General features: G+C 39.2%; 2 protein-coding genes and 1 long non-coding RNA gene across 3 annotated transcripts in view; 2 read left to right on the forward strand and 1 right to left on the reverse strand.

Annotated features, from left to right (window-relative positions):
• The first annotated feature begins 275 nt into the window (after nt 1–275).
• LOC138049723 (uncharacterized) lies at nt 276–6,906 on the forward strand. Its single transcript, XM_068896132.1, has 7 exons — nt 276–481; nt 1,177–1,428; nt 1,938–2,327; nt 2,739–3,089; nt 3,896–4,144; nt 5,250–5,337; nt 6,154–6,906. The coding sequence occupies exons 1-7, from the start codon at nt 421–423 to the stop codon at nt 6,200–6,202; spliced, it is 1,440 nt and encodes a 479-aa protein (XP_068752233.1). The 5' UTR covers nt 276–420; the 3' UTR covers nt 6,203–6,906.
• Nucleotides 6,907–11,984: 5,078 nt separating this feature from the next.
• On the forward strand, nt 11,985–15,318 carry LOC138049725 (uncharacterized). Its single transcript, XR_011132430.1, has 3 exons — nt 11,985–12,091; nt 12,363–12,553; nt 14,770–15,318. It is a non-coding gene; the product is annotated as an uncharacterized lncRNA (long non-coding RNA).
• Nucleotides 14,733–16,384, reverse strand: part of LOC138049724 (U4/U6.U5 tri-snRNP-associated protein 1-like) — a 21,682-nt gene continuing 20,030 nt past the window's right edge. Inside the window, exon 32 of the mRNA XM_068896133.1 lies at nt 14,733–16,384. This exon is cut by the window's right edge and continues 90 nt beyond it. The gene's annotated coding sequence lies outside the window, so the exon portion shown is untranslated.

Below are 16,384 nucleotides of genomic sequence, written 5' to 3' on the forward strand. Positions count from 1 at the left end.
AAAGTGTATTGCTTATTCCCATTTACTAACTTTAAGAAACTGAAAGGCGAACGCACTTCCTAATCAATATGATTACTACTAGTAATATATAGCCTGCTAAGGTTTCCATGAAATCAGCGCCCGTGCGTTTTTTTTCCATACGTTTCCCAATATTACCCGCAAGGGCTTGTACTGTAGTACTAACGTTAATCCGCAAAAAAGCACTGGCGCTTATACAAAATGGATGATAAAGTCCGATTTTTCTTTTTCTTGCTACCGTTGATTTATGGGGGAGAGGTGGTCTTCATTACGTCCCCCTTTGTAGACATCACGCAATCTTCCTTCATTGCGTAACTTCCTGTATTGCGTAATTTTTGTGTGAGGTGTGATCACACTCATCAACTTCACAGCAATGTTTGTCCTCCTTTTACAGACCAGTAAATGATGTTGCGGCGGCAAGGCTTGATTCCCTTATATATTTGCTACATCATGGAATCGTCAGGTACGTATGTGGTGTCAAATTTTTGAAGACGCCCTTTCTAGCAAGAGAACTTCTCCAGCAGGCATATAAAGATAACCACAGGAAGTCGTAAGCGATCAAACAACTTTAGTCGAAAACTCTTCTCACTGCATCTGCCGACGGATGTCTATGACTACATATATACTAACGTAAGCCAAGAGGACCACATCACATAAAAATCTTGCTCAGTTGAACTCGTGAGGCTAAGTTTGTTGTAGTAAACATCAGAAAAAGGTCAACTGAGGCATTGCGCTACGCTTCTCCGCCTTAACTGATAGAATGAGTAGCTGAGGCCTCACGTGGCTTACGGTTTCCGAGTGTCGGCGCTATTCAAAATGCTTCTTAGAAACAACATCAAGGAGATAATAAAAACGCGGGTTTTTCAGTTTAATCTTTGCAGTAACAAATGTAACATAACTAGTAATGACGTTTCCACGTAACATTTGCACGAACCGAGAAAATGAAATGATTTTAATTCAACTGTAACCCTTTGAATTGTAAAAAGAGAAGGAAATTCATATCGAAAGTCCCTTATTTGAGAAGATTTTGCCAAGGGTTTATCCTTCGATCGGCGGAATTCCGAAGGATTATGGATTGACATCGATTTATCAAGCTATGATAGCGAAATCTAGAAGCGACAAAAACAATGATACTAAGGTTTGCAATTGAATTTACAGCTATTCTCTGGCCGGCTGGTAGATATGGCCTGCCAAAACCTACAGTGGGGTGTCCTTTAGGAGATGGATTTCAATGGAAAACGGGATGGAGGCTTCAGGACACAAATAATCACGAAGATAGAGACAAATCCAACAACTCAAGATCAACGCAATTCCACCTTGATGGGAGAGTAAATAAGATTATAGTTAACAGGTCATTTTGTATGAAGGAAGATATAAAGGGCGACAAAGATAGACCTAAATGGCCACAAGGTTAGTTACTTTCTTTTCAGTTCAAAACACTTATGAAGAAAATGTCAGCTCGTAGGTCGGTTAAGAAGACAAGTCGCTGTGACACGACGCGGGGACTAGTCGTTTCGTGTGTACTTCTTCAAAAGCAAGTCACCGCTACAACATGTGAGGATGGCAGTAATTTCGGACGAGTGGGAATGTGAACTAGTTTTACAATTAAATGTAGCGCATTAAATATAGTGTAAGAGCTAACGGGTTGTCGCAATCACGTGTCACAGAATTGCACAAAAGGTGTTCACTTATTTTGTTGCTGCGATCAGTCGCACGACTTCAAACTGGTTTGAAAGGTAGTTAAGAAAGTACAGGTGTCATGCACAGGAATATGACAAGTCTATAAACGTTCTGCATGCATGCGATCATAATCGTACAAAAGACAATTGCTCCTAGGTCCTCACATGATCAACACGAAAGACTTCATAATCACTAACTTTGCTCCGGACGCATATTATCCTTTTTTAATCTCCTCGCAGGAAAATACTGCATTTATAAAGGGCAAAAACGCTGTCCCGATGGCTTACGCAAAGGCAATGTCTTCTGGACTGACGATGAAGCGTCTTTGTGGAATTCAAATTGCGCTAACGGAAGTCTTCCCGATGGCCAGTACTGGACATTTACACTGATAAGATTTTGTTGCCAAACAGAAGGAAACAAAACTGTTCCGATCTTTCTCCCCACCAAATCTCCATTTTTTCTCTTGACCTTCGAGTCAGCGCAATGTCAGATGGTCAAGTGGGCAGTCGCCAGCTTGGAGTGGATATATTACCATACTTCAGACTGGAAAAATCAAGACAAATCCCAAGGGGCTTACCCTTACAACGCTGAAAAACATCACCCTACTATTTACTTCTGTTACTACCAAGGTGAGTGAATGAATATATATGAATGCAAGAATTCCCTACAAGTCACCTTTCGTAGAGATGCATTATTCGTTCGGGAAGAATTTTGGAAAACATTTTTTGTACACTTGTCTGTCATAAAGACGAGTACAAGACGAACGAAACTTCCAGACGAACTATACAAACGTATCCCCACATTTACTCCATGATTTACCGATCTGTGATAATAAATGAAGCAACCTAAAATAATTCTTACCCTGCTCTTTGCAAAATAGTATGCTTGTCTTAACTTTTAACAAGGTATATAAATAGTCGTGACGACTAAGGTTTATCACCTTTATTACAACGGCGGCATTAACTCTGGCTAAAATGGCAGTCATCACTTCTAGTTTAAGAATGATCTGGGTTCTTTTTGCTTTTTCTTCATTTTTGCAGGATGCAACGAGACATTAACCACATCCCGTGGTAGATTCCACTCACCCAACCATCCTAGAAAATACCCATATGGACAATACTGTTCCTGGAGGATCATGGTTAATCAATCCAAACAAATCCACCTCGAGTTTATAGCCTTCAGTTTTCAAAAAGAGAAACACACGGACGAGTTATATATTTATGATGGAAAGGATACTTCATCCGAGCTGTTGGGAGTTTTTTACGGAGGCCATACACCTCCTGATAAAGGGATATACTCTTCGTCAAACAGCTTGTTTTTACTCTTCAAATCAGACAAGAAAGATTCTTACAACGGCTTCAATGCTTCATACTCCACTGTTGACCATTCGCGTACGTGTTCTTTTTTTTTCTTTAGTTTTCTGATTAATGTAGCTTGCAAAGCCCTCAGGTAACATTTGTTAGACGTGTCTTTGTTTTCAGTCTGGCAATCGTTTTTTTTATCGGAATACTGATAACTGCTGAAACAAGCAATCCACTTATATTGCCGAGTGTCTCTAGTTTTGTAGTCATCATTTAATAATTAAGTTTAACCAGTCTTTAATTTTTTTATTTTGCTAGTATTGTATTAATTTTAGTTAAAGCCTTATTTTATTCATCATCATCATCGTTACCATCCTTATCATTATCAGTGGCTGTGGCAGTTTAGGCTAATGGCAGTGTTGGTCAGAGTAGTAGTAGTAATATTGCCAACACAGTAAGTCGTTTTAGGGTTAATCTTTTCTTCAGCTGAGAAAGCAAAAACCGTGAGAAACAGGGAATAGACATTGCCGTTGTCGGGCCAATTAACAATTATTAGACCCGTAGCCCTTGCGGGTTAGGGGTCAATAGCCCATGAGGCGAAGCCGAATAGGCTATTGAGCCGTGGCCCTTGAGGGCGAAGGGTCTAAACCCTAACACTAACCCTAACCCTAACTCTCTAGTAGCGTAGCCAATCAAAATGCAGGATTTGCATTAGTCCACTAATTGGGTGATACTAATGGAATTTAATCCCCCGAGCACACTGATCCCAATTTTAATTAAACAATCTGTTCAAGGCGAACTAACAAGTGCCTAAGCAGGGTATCACCCTTACCAACTTTCAACGAACACGATGTTTGATATTCTATTAAACTCGAGGCATTTTCTTTCAAAATAAGCTCCCAGTGAAACTGCACAAGCACCGGAAAAAGGACTATCAAGTGTTGTTACAACAAGGCCCAGACGACGTGTGACCTCACAAACGCAGGAAGGGACTTCATCAGCTTCCGTTACCATTGGCACCTTACAAACACTGGATGTGACATCATCAGCACCAGCAACATCTGTGTCTGTTGGTAACAAGACGGGCAAGTCTCTGATATTGCGTCATCCGTCGAATGAAACAGTTAAAGCGTCATCAAAGCAAGGTAGAAATCAAGTAAATATAAGCCTGTCTTCAGTTTACGATGGACTTTTTTGCTCTTTGCAACAGGAAGCTTAATATTATATACTTTGACTAGGACTGCGACCATTTAGATTGACAGTTCGGTGAAGAGTTAACGAAATCTCAGCGAACGACGGATGCGAAGAGCCAAGTTCACTTGTTTGGCACCGCATTTGTCCGCGCAGGTGAAAATGTAAATTGATACTTGCGTGTTATAAGTAAATAAATTATTATTATTATTATTATTATTATTCTTTATTATTATTATTATTATTATTATTATTATTATTACGTAAAAGAGTACTTTCCTTGAAGGGCTATTGCACCATTCATATGAAAACATTCAACACTGACAGGTGTTCGTTCAGGAAAACTCAAATTTGATGAAGCCAAAAACTCCGGTAAAAGGCTTAGCTGAACTTTGCTTTTAACTTCGACAAGCGATTTTCAATAACTAGTTTAAAGGATACTATTTTTGCATTTCGGACGGACAAACGTTTTCTGTTTCCTCAGAGAGTGTTTCAAGTTGGGCTCACATTTACTTGGAGGCTGTGAAATTGATTAACACATATTTCATTAAAAAACTTTGCTGTAATTGCCTCAGGTCTTCTATCAAACGGCAGTGTTCGAACACCGGACAGCTCTAGAGCCTTAGCATATGATAGTTCGGGGTAAATGATCCGCAAAGCACGTCTTCACTTAGGTAACTTTTTAGTGCACGGTGAAAAACCGGGCTACCATGCTTAAGGTGGCCCATCCTTTGCAAAGCTAATCCTGACCTCTTTACATTTCCTTTTACTCAGTTGACATACACGTATGTACATACATACGCAGTGTATATATTCTTGTAAATTCCGATAAAAGTCCAATGTTACTCCAATTAGTATCTAAATTACGGATCATGACTATTCTGTAATTTACTTCACCATACATTTATTTCACATGTTAGGTCCAACTAATATTCGCGGGGAATGTATTAGTAGCCCACGACATGCCATTGAAAACACATACTAAAATTTCCCGCTTATATTATCTATCACCTTACCATTTATCAATGGTTATTTATACATTATCAATATTTTCTGCAGGAATTAACGTTGTGGCTGTTACTGCCTCTGTCGTGACAATCATTGTTGTTGCTTCTCTGCTAATGGGTGTATTCTTTTACTGCAAAAGGTTAGAGGGTTTATTTTATTACTCTTAAAAGGTTTTTTTTTACTACTATTTGAGGTTTACAAGGTATATTAATTGACCTTTGTTAGTTGGAAGCTATTTTATTCACCCATATACAAGGGAAATGAGGCTACTTGTCAACTCTATACTCTATCGCCTTTTAAAATGTGGGTAAACAATTGGTGCGTTGATGGAAACTGAAAACACTCAAGAATCCTATTTTGAATTCTTCACGATGGCTCTACGCTCGGTAAATTGTGAATTTAGTTTGGTTTTCACTAAACTCCTCAAATAGTACTCAAGGCATTCTAAGAATCTAAAAGGAACAATCAAATGAAGGATTCAAATTCGTCAACTATTATCTTATATTTGTTAGAATATATACACATGAGATCTTACATATATAAGTTAAGAGGGTCTCTCGGGCCAACAGCGCATCTCTGCCCGCAGGAGGATCACAAATGGATTCACAGTCCAAGTCTCGGTGAAAAGTTAGTGAAGGGACCAAGGACGGACAACCCCTGGATGACATTTTCATTGGGAGAAAAACTTTTTTATGCCCTGAGCGGGACTTGAACCCACGTCCCCCTGATTACCGGTTGGGTGTGATCACCACTACAATATCAGAGCAACCATGCTGGCCACATGGCTAATCTAGATACCGAATGGGATCACCACGGGATAACCACGTAAATTCCCATTCGCTATCTAGATTAGCTATGTAGCCAGCATGGTTGCTCTGATAGTGTAGTGGTCATCAAACCCACCTAACATTATTGTTAGAGTGTAATTCTAATTTTGTCATCTCTTTCCTCGTAGAAAAAAGATCAAACAAGAGGCAAACGTCGAACAGACAATTCTCTTGTAAGACTGATAAACACAAAAAAATACGGAATTTTCCTGAAAGAAAAGAGAAGCGCTCATTGATTTTCCGCAAGGGTAGACCGTGCCAATTTGAAACAAAGTTTTCAACTAAATTTTTGGAGCTTCAGTCCCTGTTGCGTTGGCGAAGAAAGGGACCACAGACTGTCATTTATTGGCAAGAGAGATTACGGAGAATAAAACGGCGCGGGGCGTTTAAATCTTAAATCTGGCTTGCCCTACTGTAGGATACGACCTGCTAAATTGGCCAATCGGGGCGCTCTCACTATCTGAGGTAAATAGTAAAGTCACTTTATTTAACGTCGGTAGTTCCTTCAGCTACAAGGCTAGTATCAATGGAAACCGACGGTGCGCTCTTTACCTCATTCCCTCTGTCAGTGCTCCATTTTACGGGTATTTAAATCCATAGCTACACGGATCAGAGGATGTTGAAGTCACCGAAGATCGAACTGGGGACCTCTTCCTCCGAAAGCCGCGCACTAAGCAACTGAGCTACGCCTGCCTCATATGTAATAATACACTTTTTTGAACAGCGGCGTTGCGTGAGATTTTGAAGGTTTACGCACACCAAGAACGTTTGGAGCGCCAAAGGCGCTCCATGCTAGGGGGGTCTGAAATTTAGGGTCTCGCAAATTCTATTTCTGACTATTTCGAAGGACATTTGAGTAAATAAATGCGAAGGAAAATGCAGTATTAGTTGATTTTTTTACCCATCTGTAGAGTTTTCAGCAAGCTACAACACAAACAGGGGGTTTACAACCAAAGGGAAAGATGCCGCAAACTCTGTTATAACATCATCATCACAACCTTTCCTTCAAAAATAACCAGGAACTGGTTATGAGAATGACACTGTTTGGGGGCCTCGGAGAGCTTTTACTTATCACACAAAATCTCCTACCAAATTCTCAAGTACGCACGTGCGTATTTGCGTAAAGGAAGCTGCACTCCCCTGCGACAGAATTTTCTGTATGATTGAATCTCTTTCTTTTTTCAAAAACAAACAATGCAAATTACGACTTTCTCTAGTTTTGATGGCAACTCTAGTCAATAATATTGTTCAAATCTCTCAGTACTATAAAACGGTTTGTTCTTGTTGATCTACACATAGCTATATTTATGTATAAGTATCACAATCACCCATTAACAACTGCTTTTCTTTGAGAGGTGCAGGGATAGCGTACTGTGGTGAGAGCACTCGCCTCCCACCAATGTGGCCTGGGTTTGATTCCCAGACTCTGCGTCATATGTGGGTTGAGTTTGTTGGTTCTCTGCGCTGCACCGAGAGGTTTTCTCCAGGGACTTCAGTTTCACCTCTCCTCAAAAAACCAACATTTGACTTGATTTGCGTTAATTGTTAATTTCAGTTTAGAGTGTCCCCAATTGTAATTATTGATATTCAAAGACAATCATCTTCATTATCTTTGTTCAAAAGGAAAATGAAGCATCACTATGAGACTGTATACTAAGGATTATTAGACTTATGTAGTCTACCAGAAATTGCACAATTAGTTTTTTCCTTGTATCTTTAGAACTACCTTTGTGTTTCTCTGTTAAGTACTAACACAATGCAATACAAACTTAATTGACCACTCCTCATAGCCCTGGGCTTTTCAGGCCCTCGAAATCTTGTACAAAATCACATAGCACTTGGCTGCCTTACACGTTTAACCCCAAGGTTATTTTAGGTAACCAAATAGTACCCCTTTATTAGTAATAATTTTATTTATTAAATTGTAAATTGTAAACAATAAGCTTATCAGTGGCTTTTATGGCTACAAATATTAATAACTTGAAGTCCAGTTAACTTAGGCATGCCTGAAGTTGATCTTTTTTAATTATTTTAATTTAAAGAAACACACTTTGTAAAAGTCATTGAGGGATGCGAGTAACAAATATGACAACCACTGGCCACCATCTTGAGTTTCAGACTTGAATGAAACATGTTTGGTCACAGAAAATGATCTTCAATTAAAGATAAACTGTCCATAGTATTCACTGGAGTTTAACAAGACTAATATTAACAAGGCTACAAGATTTTTAAAAGTATATGGCACTAAGCCATCTTCAGATAACCTGTCTAAGAAGTTTTTATGATGTGAGTAGAAATTCCTCTACACCAAGACACCAGGTTTTACAAACTAAACTCGCACTTAGACAAAATTGGAAAACAATAGAATTTTCCTATCATCAATACCGGTATATTTCTCATGATAATACCGGTACTTCACTGCTATTCCTATACACAACAAGCACTTAAGAAGAGTTCTGATACCATTTCTTACCTTTGGTCTATTTGCCACTAGCTATTTATAAACAGGCTGTCCGCCATACAACCTTCTAGACCTCCCCACTCATACTCCAAATTGCTTGATCAGGGATACCATCTACAATAAACATGAATATGACATAAGAAAAAAATGGAAATCAGTCCTTGAGGCATGCTGTTGGATGCCATCTATTCCTAACTATTTTTTCCTCCAAAAAAGACAATGAAAACTTGGTAGAGCAAGGGAGCGCAATCGCACAGTTGTGGGTTCAAATCACATTCAACTTTGGATATTTTCAGGCTTGCTTGCAAGTGCTTAAGTTGCAATGGACCAACTTTTCATGGTAGAAAACAGGATTTATTCCAGTTACCCCATCTGATCCGTCTTTACAGCCTGCAAAAATTAGATGCTCTTTCTTAGGTCAAAACACATAAAAGTGCCTGATCAAACCAATTCTGATATTTTTACTGGAGGGTGTAAACTGCACGTTACAGATCATTGTTTCACCATAGCTGAAACAACCCAAACCTTTACCAGTGCTAACATTAGGCCTAAAAAATAATGTTTAAGACTTGGGTTAACATGTTTGTAAAGGCTTGGGTTGTTTCAGTTATGATAAAACATTGACCTGCAACCCTAACCTACACTTTACACCCTCGGTATTTTTACGTAATGTAAAGCCTAGACAGGAATGCAGTGCTGGAAATAACAGTTGGTCATTGTACATTGTCCGGCCAAATTTTGAAAATGTCCGGCCAATTTCACATTATGATAATTTGGACACGATGACCGAACATCTCACCAGCACATCTTGAGTTATCTTCTTCAAGGTGTTTTCAGTCAATATATTATGTCCGGTCCAATTTGTCAAATGTCCGACCAAAATGAAGATTTCAAAGGACGTATGTCCTGTGAATAAAGAAAAATTATTTCCAGCACTGGGAATGAAATAAAGGATGTTTTTTTTCATAGGAAAGGATAAAACAAGCCATTTCCATTCATTAATTTACAAAATTCTGCCAGTCAGATGTAGTGACAAACTAAATATATGTGATGTCCCCTTTTGTAAGTGCTTCTACACAACAACCAGAAATCAAACAGGTCAAAGTCATTACCATTACTGAAATAACCCTTAACTTTACTAAATTATGCTCTTTGGGCGACTAAACATTATTGTTTAGGATGGCTTAAGTTAGCATCAGTAAAGATTGAAAGATATTTTCATTTCAGGTGTCATGCAAAAATGCAGCTTGCAGGGGTGACCCGTGACCTTTAAAAACTGACCCTTGTACTCCCTGGCAGGGTGGATCTAGGATAAACCAAAACAACGAAAAAGTTTCTAAGGGGATCCGGGTGCTTATCCCCCGGGAATATTTTGAATTTTAACTCTCCAAAGTCCCTTTCCCGTGTTTCTGATCTATTTCTGTAAAACGGTAGAAACCGGTATGGTTCCGCCCCTGCTAACATGTATCTAAAATCTCTAAAATCCTAATTATAAAATTTGGCTTCTCCGAGAAATGACACTAACCTTCATAGACTGTCTAAAGTAGGAAATAAAAATGACTTTGACAAGACAGTTTGGCCACTTTTGATGACGTAGAACAACAAAAACCAAAAACATAATAAACGGAAGAAAACAACATGTTAAAAACCTTCTTGAGCTATTCCGTAAAATTTGCATATGCGCTGTGGATACACGCGCACAAATGACCGACATCTGCCGCTGGCCAAACGCATTTGCTGTGACAGGGAACAGGTGATTATGTGTCACAGCATACAGCCCGAGCCTGAAGGTTACACATAAACATTTCAAACCACCAAAGTAGAAAACTAAGCTGCCTTTCCCATACAATTGCACATGATAGTGGCGGGATGAAAAGAAGTAAACTGAATCAAGTGACGATACCTCCATTTGAAAGAGTAAAAGGAAAATGATCAGTTCACACCAGTTCACACAATGTAATAGGGTTTAGGTTAGGGCCCAACACAATAAAAAGTCATCGAACAAAAAGCATTTCTGTCTTGAGGTCATGTCACTTACAATAAAAACAAATCGAAAGCAAAGTTAAAAACAACAACTTTTAATTAAGGGCTTTACAGAAGAGAGAATTATTTTTTCAATTATTAGGAGACTATACTCAAAATTTGCAAACTCCGCAACTCTAGTGCGCACCAAAGCGGGACTGAGCTACAATGATACACCACTTAAATTACCGTAATTTACTTTTACATCCGATGAAATTGGTGGCGCCTCTGTAAGTTACTATGCCTTAGAATTACTGGAGAATATGTTGGTCCTCAATATTTCATGAAGTGTAACATCGTGCTCTTGTTGAACTTGCAGTTTCATTTTTAAGGAGCTTAATTTCTCCAGGTCAAAAATGTAGGAATTGCCGATTACGAACAGCCAACGTTGTTGGCTCAAACCAAACACTGCCAAGATGGTACAGTGATATAAGAAGCCCGGAAAAAAAATCAGCGTTTGCAAATGTGAACCATGGAAAACTAAGACTAAGACCCCTTGTAAACAGTGGAAATCACGGGAACAAAACCCGGGAAAACTTGCCGCTACTCAGAGATTTGGGTGCTGGATGTTGTCCATGAAACGCTCTTTTTTTATCATTTTGCAATTGAGTGTCGTGTGACAGAAAAACCGATGCTTACTAATTGGCACAGGATACATCGTGCCATTCTATATTAGTCAATTCACAAATTCACAACTTCTTATTAGACTTTTGATTTCTTATTAGCTGCCGAACGATACGTTTCCGAAAATTTGACATTACTGGAGACTGAAGCGGAAGCGTCTTATCAATTTATTTTCCCGCCAAAACTATGCTCCTGGGCTTTGCTGTCACGGAACCTCAAAAAAAAAAACCCTCCACTCCCCCCCCCCCCCCCACCCCCTAATAGACGATATTTCATATCTTCATTGTAATAAGCTGAGAAATAAGCTTGTCAGTGAGGGAAATGTGTTGGAGTTTAAGCACGTGCGTTTTTGAGAGGTCGTCGGCAACCGGAAGAGAACATTTCGCGCGCCAGGACAGTGGTGTCTCCCAGATTTTCATACTAATCATCTTTAATGGAGAAAAGATACTTAGAAATGTAAATGTTGGTTGTGCAAAGATAAGGAAAAACCGCTCACTTCCGCTTGCCGTCCGCGTCTCAAAAGCGCGCGTCAGCAACACACCCTTGTCATATTTAAAAGGATAAAATTGTCACGATGTGATTGAGATGACGTTCTCGTTGTCGTCGCCGTTATCGTTGCTTTAGTTTTCCTGATAAGAATGACCATTTACGGCATCCGGTCACTGTTGTCGTGACTTACCGCTAAATTGTGAATACACGCACAAAAACCTCTGTACGCGCTGGACTTGTTTTGGTACTGGAAGTAGAATAACAAATATCTGAAATATGTGTACTGACAAAATAATTCGTGTATCACATTTTTAGTTTCCATGTCAACAAGTAAGCATCAGCGAGTGTCACTGTTTTTACTGTCACACGGCAATACTCAAATGATAAGCAAGGCCGTGTCATGGTGTTGTGTCTGTTTGATTTAAACCTTGTCTAGAGCCAAAATCCAGCGCCCAAATCTCTGACTAGCGGTAAGTCTTTCCGGGTTTAGCTCGGGCTTCGTTCCCTTGATTTCCACTGTTTTAATACAAGGGTTCTTAGATCTTAGTTTTCGTAAATTCACCCGTTCTCACACAATCAGCGGGTTAAAACAGCTGGTTAAAACCATGCAGTCATTGAATATTGGTTTTCTTAATACGAGTGTCTTCATTTGTTCTTGGTAATGCGAAAGAAATCTGAAAAATTGCATACAAAATGTCTACAGTATATCCTGGAGATGGTTGTCTTCCACTGTATCAACAGGAGGTACAATGGCACTGGATTGCCGTCTCGATCGGATGATAATACCTCACGAGCCTTGAAGGATTATATTTGTCTCGACACAGCAGTTCCACGGACACTTTTTTGGTCTTTATCTGTTGACAGCAATTGCACGATTTAACTTGCTCGTAGCTGAATCCACTTGGCGTTGAAAAAGAGAGACATGTTCCCAGGCAAGTGTTAATTCTCACTAAACGCTCTTGGCATCCAGCAACCTAAACAATGTATCGGAATCATTAAAAGAAAACCATCTTTTGGAATCATTCTCTAGCAGAGCGCTCAATCGTTTGATGCATTAGATATTACAAAGAAACAAGGAATAAGCAAATAAATAACCTTGACTTTGAGGTTGTAACCTCTCGCCTCACAGTGAACGCTTTTCAATGCTGCCCTCATTGGATCCATACTCTGTGATCTGCGCAGTGAACACACAATTGCCAACGACAAAATCCACAACGTTACTGAAGAATTTGCCATTTGCTCGAAAAAACTGAAAGGAAACACAAGACATTTCACAGTAGTCAGAAGTCTGGGTTGCAAAAAAAGATGAGGTGACAAAAGCGTGCTCAAAGGTGTAATATCGGAGAGTAAATGATAAAAAGCGTGCAAAAAACAACAGCCATGTCACAAAACAGCATCGAAACATAAAAAAATGATAACTGCATGACTCTGACAAAAGAGGGAACTGTTGTTGTACACAACAGAAATAAACCAATTCCTACGGCTTAATTCTTTTTTCTTTGCCTTATTTGCAACAGATTTTTTTTGCCTATACAGTCACTTGCCAACAAAGTCTACTGACTGGAAGAATTCCAAAATAGGCCAATCAAATTGTTCGCTGCTGCTAAGAGTTGTTGATCCAATCTGATAAGGCGGCCATCTTAGATTCCCATTTCATATTTGGGCATAAATTTGGTTTTGGTTCAAACTTTTCCGATCCAAATTCATTCTGATATACTGAATCTTTGTGTCAGATAAGCTATAATGTGGAACAAAGGACGTTTCAATATTTGAAAACCAAAAGCCTATTCCAATGAAGGGCAAAGAGAAATGTCCTTACTCCTTTCTTCTCGCGCGAGCCCCTCGCGTGCATTCGATTATATGCAGTTTGGACTCCTTTCGAGAAGCGTTTTGCAGCTTCACCGATCGTACCAAGAGTATCTCTATGAAGTAACAAGATATCACTGAATAATGAATTCTCCAAAGAACGAATAATAACGTCGACCATCAGGTTCTTAACTTAATTTTAAAACATGAAACTAATTTACTCACCTGGACAAAACTCTAAACGTTTTTTTCTTTCTCTGTGCCCCAGATATAAATGCCAAAGTGAAATGTTCCTTTTTTGAAACACAGAAATCTTATGGCTACTCGTGTGGAGTTTTGGCAAAGGACCTACACGCGAAGTATTTATATCCTAACTTGGTCCAACTGAATGTTCGGTAGTTTTCAAATCGTTCAAAATTTATATAATTCAACGTTCCTCTTCCAGATGGCATATCTAATTTCAAAGCCGAAAACTTGTCAAAACCACGAGTTCGTATTTCAGTGACCTTTCATCACTTTAAACCTTAAGCGGAGAAATTAAAAGTGAACTAAAACAAGATTATGGACAAAGACCCAAAATCGGGGAGAGAAAAGAAGACAATTGAACTTGAAAAGCGTTGGTAATCAGTATGCCACGTCTTAATTTTGAAATCAAGTAATTGCGAGTCAGAACAACTTCGGGTAATTTCATTAAATATTTAAGAGCAAATATTATTCCATTAGTTGCTTAATTAAAATCAATTAAGGAACTTGGGAGGAAGTCGCGTGGATCGACTAATGTGCCGACGCGTCACGGTCACATTAGGGAGTTTAACATCTACGACGTCACAAATTTTGCATATTTAACGAGCAAAAACAATAGCTTTGCACGCTTTACACGTGCATTTTTCATTTTTGTACATTTCTTTCACGTTTTCGGCAAATCTACGACGTGAAATGACCACTCAAGTTTTACGGAGAACGTGAACAAAAGGCAGCGAATTTGAATTTTCTGTCGTAGTTTCAATATCGCACCTCCTAATTCAGTTCCTGGAGAGTTACACCAGTTTTTAGAAGTTATACAAGCCGACATAACGACGGAAAAGACTAATAAACCTGAACTTGCAATTTTAAATGACGTTTTCGTTACCGTCGCGTCGCAGATCTTAAATTCCCTATTAGCTTCAGCTGGCTACGTTAAAAATAGTTGTTTCTGGTGTTGAGATTTCAGAGGCCAAACGGCAACCACTTTCAAAAGATTCTTGCCTGTAACATCCCCGAACTTTGACCAACGTATTCTAACGACAAAAAGAAGAATCACATTGCTAAAACAACATTAATGTTTTTATTTCTCGATTCCCAGGTGACCTGACCTGATACAAAGCTGATATGAAACAATTTTACAATTAGAATCCGTTGAAAGATGCCTGAGTTCCAAGATAAAGTTGAACACCACAAAGGTGGAAGAATCATAGCCCAGTATAGCCTGCGAACGCAAACGTATTTCCGGCGATCGTTTCTCTCGTTTCTCGTCTGCGTTCGCAGGCTACCCACACTATCGCTAAAAAGTCATGACTCAATTACCCGAGAAATCTCTTTTCCTTGTCCCGTATAAATTGAGGGGGCAGGAAACTTGAGCCATGCGTCCTTTTGAGTAGGTGGCTAGCAGTGACATAGAGACAAGCACAGGGATATTTTCCTACAATGATTTTGTTCCTTCATACGGGATTTAAATGGGACCATAGCTTCCGCGCGATATAACAGCTGCTTATGAGAAAGTGCCAGCCCAGAAGTTACGTGGCCGCCAAACAAGTTGTTAATTAATGTCTCTTAAAATACCTCCAAAAAAGGCAAGTGTTAATTACAAGGAAGTTTTAATACCCACGATCAGGAAAAAAGCTTACAACATTTTGTTCCGCTGCGAGCTATTCAACTTGTTAAGAGTCCCACAAATTAGTTCCACAGGCAACAGGGCCTCCCCTAAAGATTTAACCTTTGTTTTAATTTTGCACACCGAGATTGAGATGCCTTTTTGCTTGTTCCCATATCAATCTCGCGCAAGAACTCAACAGAAGTATGCCATATTAAACCAAAGAGAACGTGACCGTTTCAACCAGCTCTACAAAGTGCTTTATAAATAGCAGATTTAGCAAGGAAGTCCTTTCTTAGAGGGGAACACAGGAATAACTTGGCAGGTGGGCGAGAAAGAAAACATCTGTTTTAACGATGGATAAGCCAGCATATGTGCCTACTTCCTGAATTCCTCTTTTCCTGTTATTTCGTACACCACCTTCGCCACCCTCCGGCGATTGGCGAGATTCCCTCTTTAATTAATCCTATGAAAACACGAAGTCTTGCGAGCGGGATTTCACACTACATTGTCAGAAAAAAAACCACTTAACTAGCAGCAAAGCCATCTGCTATCATTGACTGAAGTGTTTGGTCGACGAACTACTCAGTCCTCCCCCTTACCATCACTTGTTTAATCACTGCCTTTCGAAGTTCGGAACGAGAACAAAATGCATGAATGCAGTATGAACAAGTGATGAAAATATAATTTAAGAAACCAGTTGGAAAATCTTTACATGAAGGATTCTGCTGCAATGCTCTACAGGTTTCCTTTTTTTTTTTTTTTCAGTTTTATGTCACAACATGTATTTTTATTCACGAGAAAAGAAGTAAAATATAACCAAAGAGAAAACTGAGGCCCTAAACAATTATCTCCAGTGAAGGATGGGTGAGAAAATGACTCCCGCATCCTCATCATTTTGCTTATTCAATCAGTCTCATGACAAAACAAAAATTACTATCTTATTTCAGTTCTGCAATGTATTTAGAAAATACTGTGATGGCTGCTCCCTTCCCACGGACGCATTAAAAGACAAATAATTCCTCAGAATCACATGCATATCGTCCCTCAGTTCATTGCTGGCACGTTTTGTGTCACGTTTCGCCAAAAATGGCCACGAGGATACAGA

The sequence above is a fragment of the Montipora capricornis genome, chromosome 5, assembly GCF_036669925.1.
Source record: "Montipora capricornis isolate CH-2021 chromosome 5, ASM3666992v2, whole genome shotgun sequence".
Taxonomy (NCBI): domain Eukaryota; kingdom Metazoa; phylum Cnidaria; class Anthozoa; order Scleractinia; family Acroporidae; genus Montipora; species Montipora capricornis.

Bases quoted from the DNA above. Each gene is read 5' to 3' on its own strand.
- LOC138049723 (XM_068896132.1), top strand. From the start codon at position 421: ATGATGTTGCGGCGGCAAGGCTTGATTCCCTTATATATTTGCTACATC. The intron at 1,429-1,937 runs GTTAGTTACTTT...ATCTCCTCGCAG, and splicing joins TAGACCTAAATGGCCACAAG to GAAAATACTGCATTTATAAA. The intron at 2,328-2,738 runs GTGAGTGAATGA...TCATTTTTGCAG, and splicing joins TTACTTCTGTTACTACCAAG to GATGCAACGAGACATTAACC.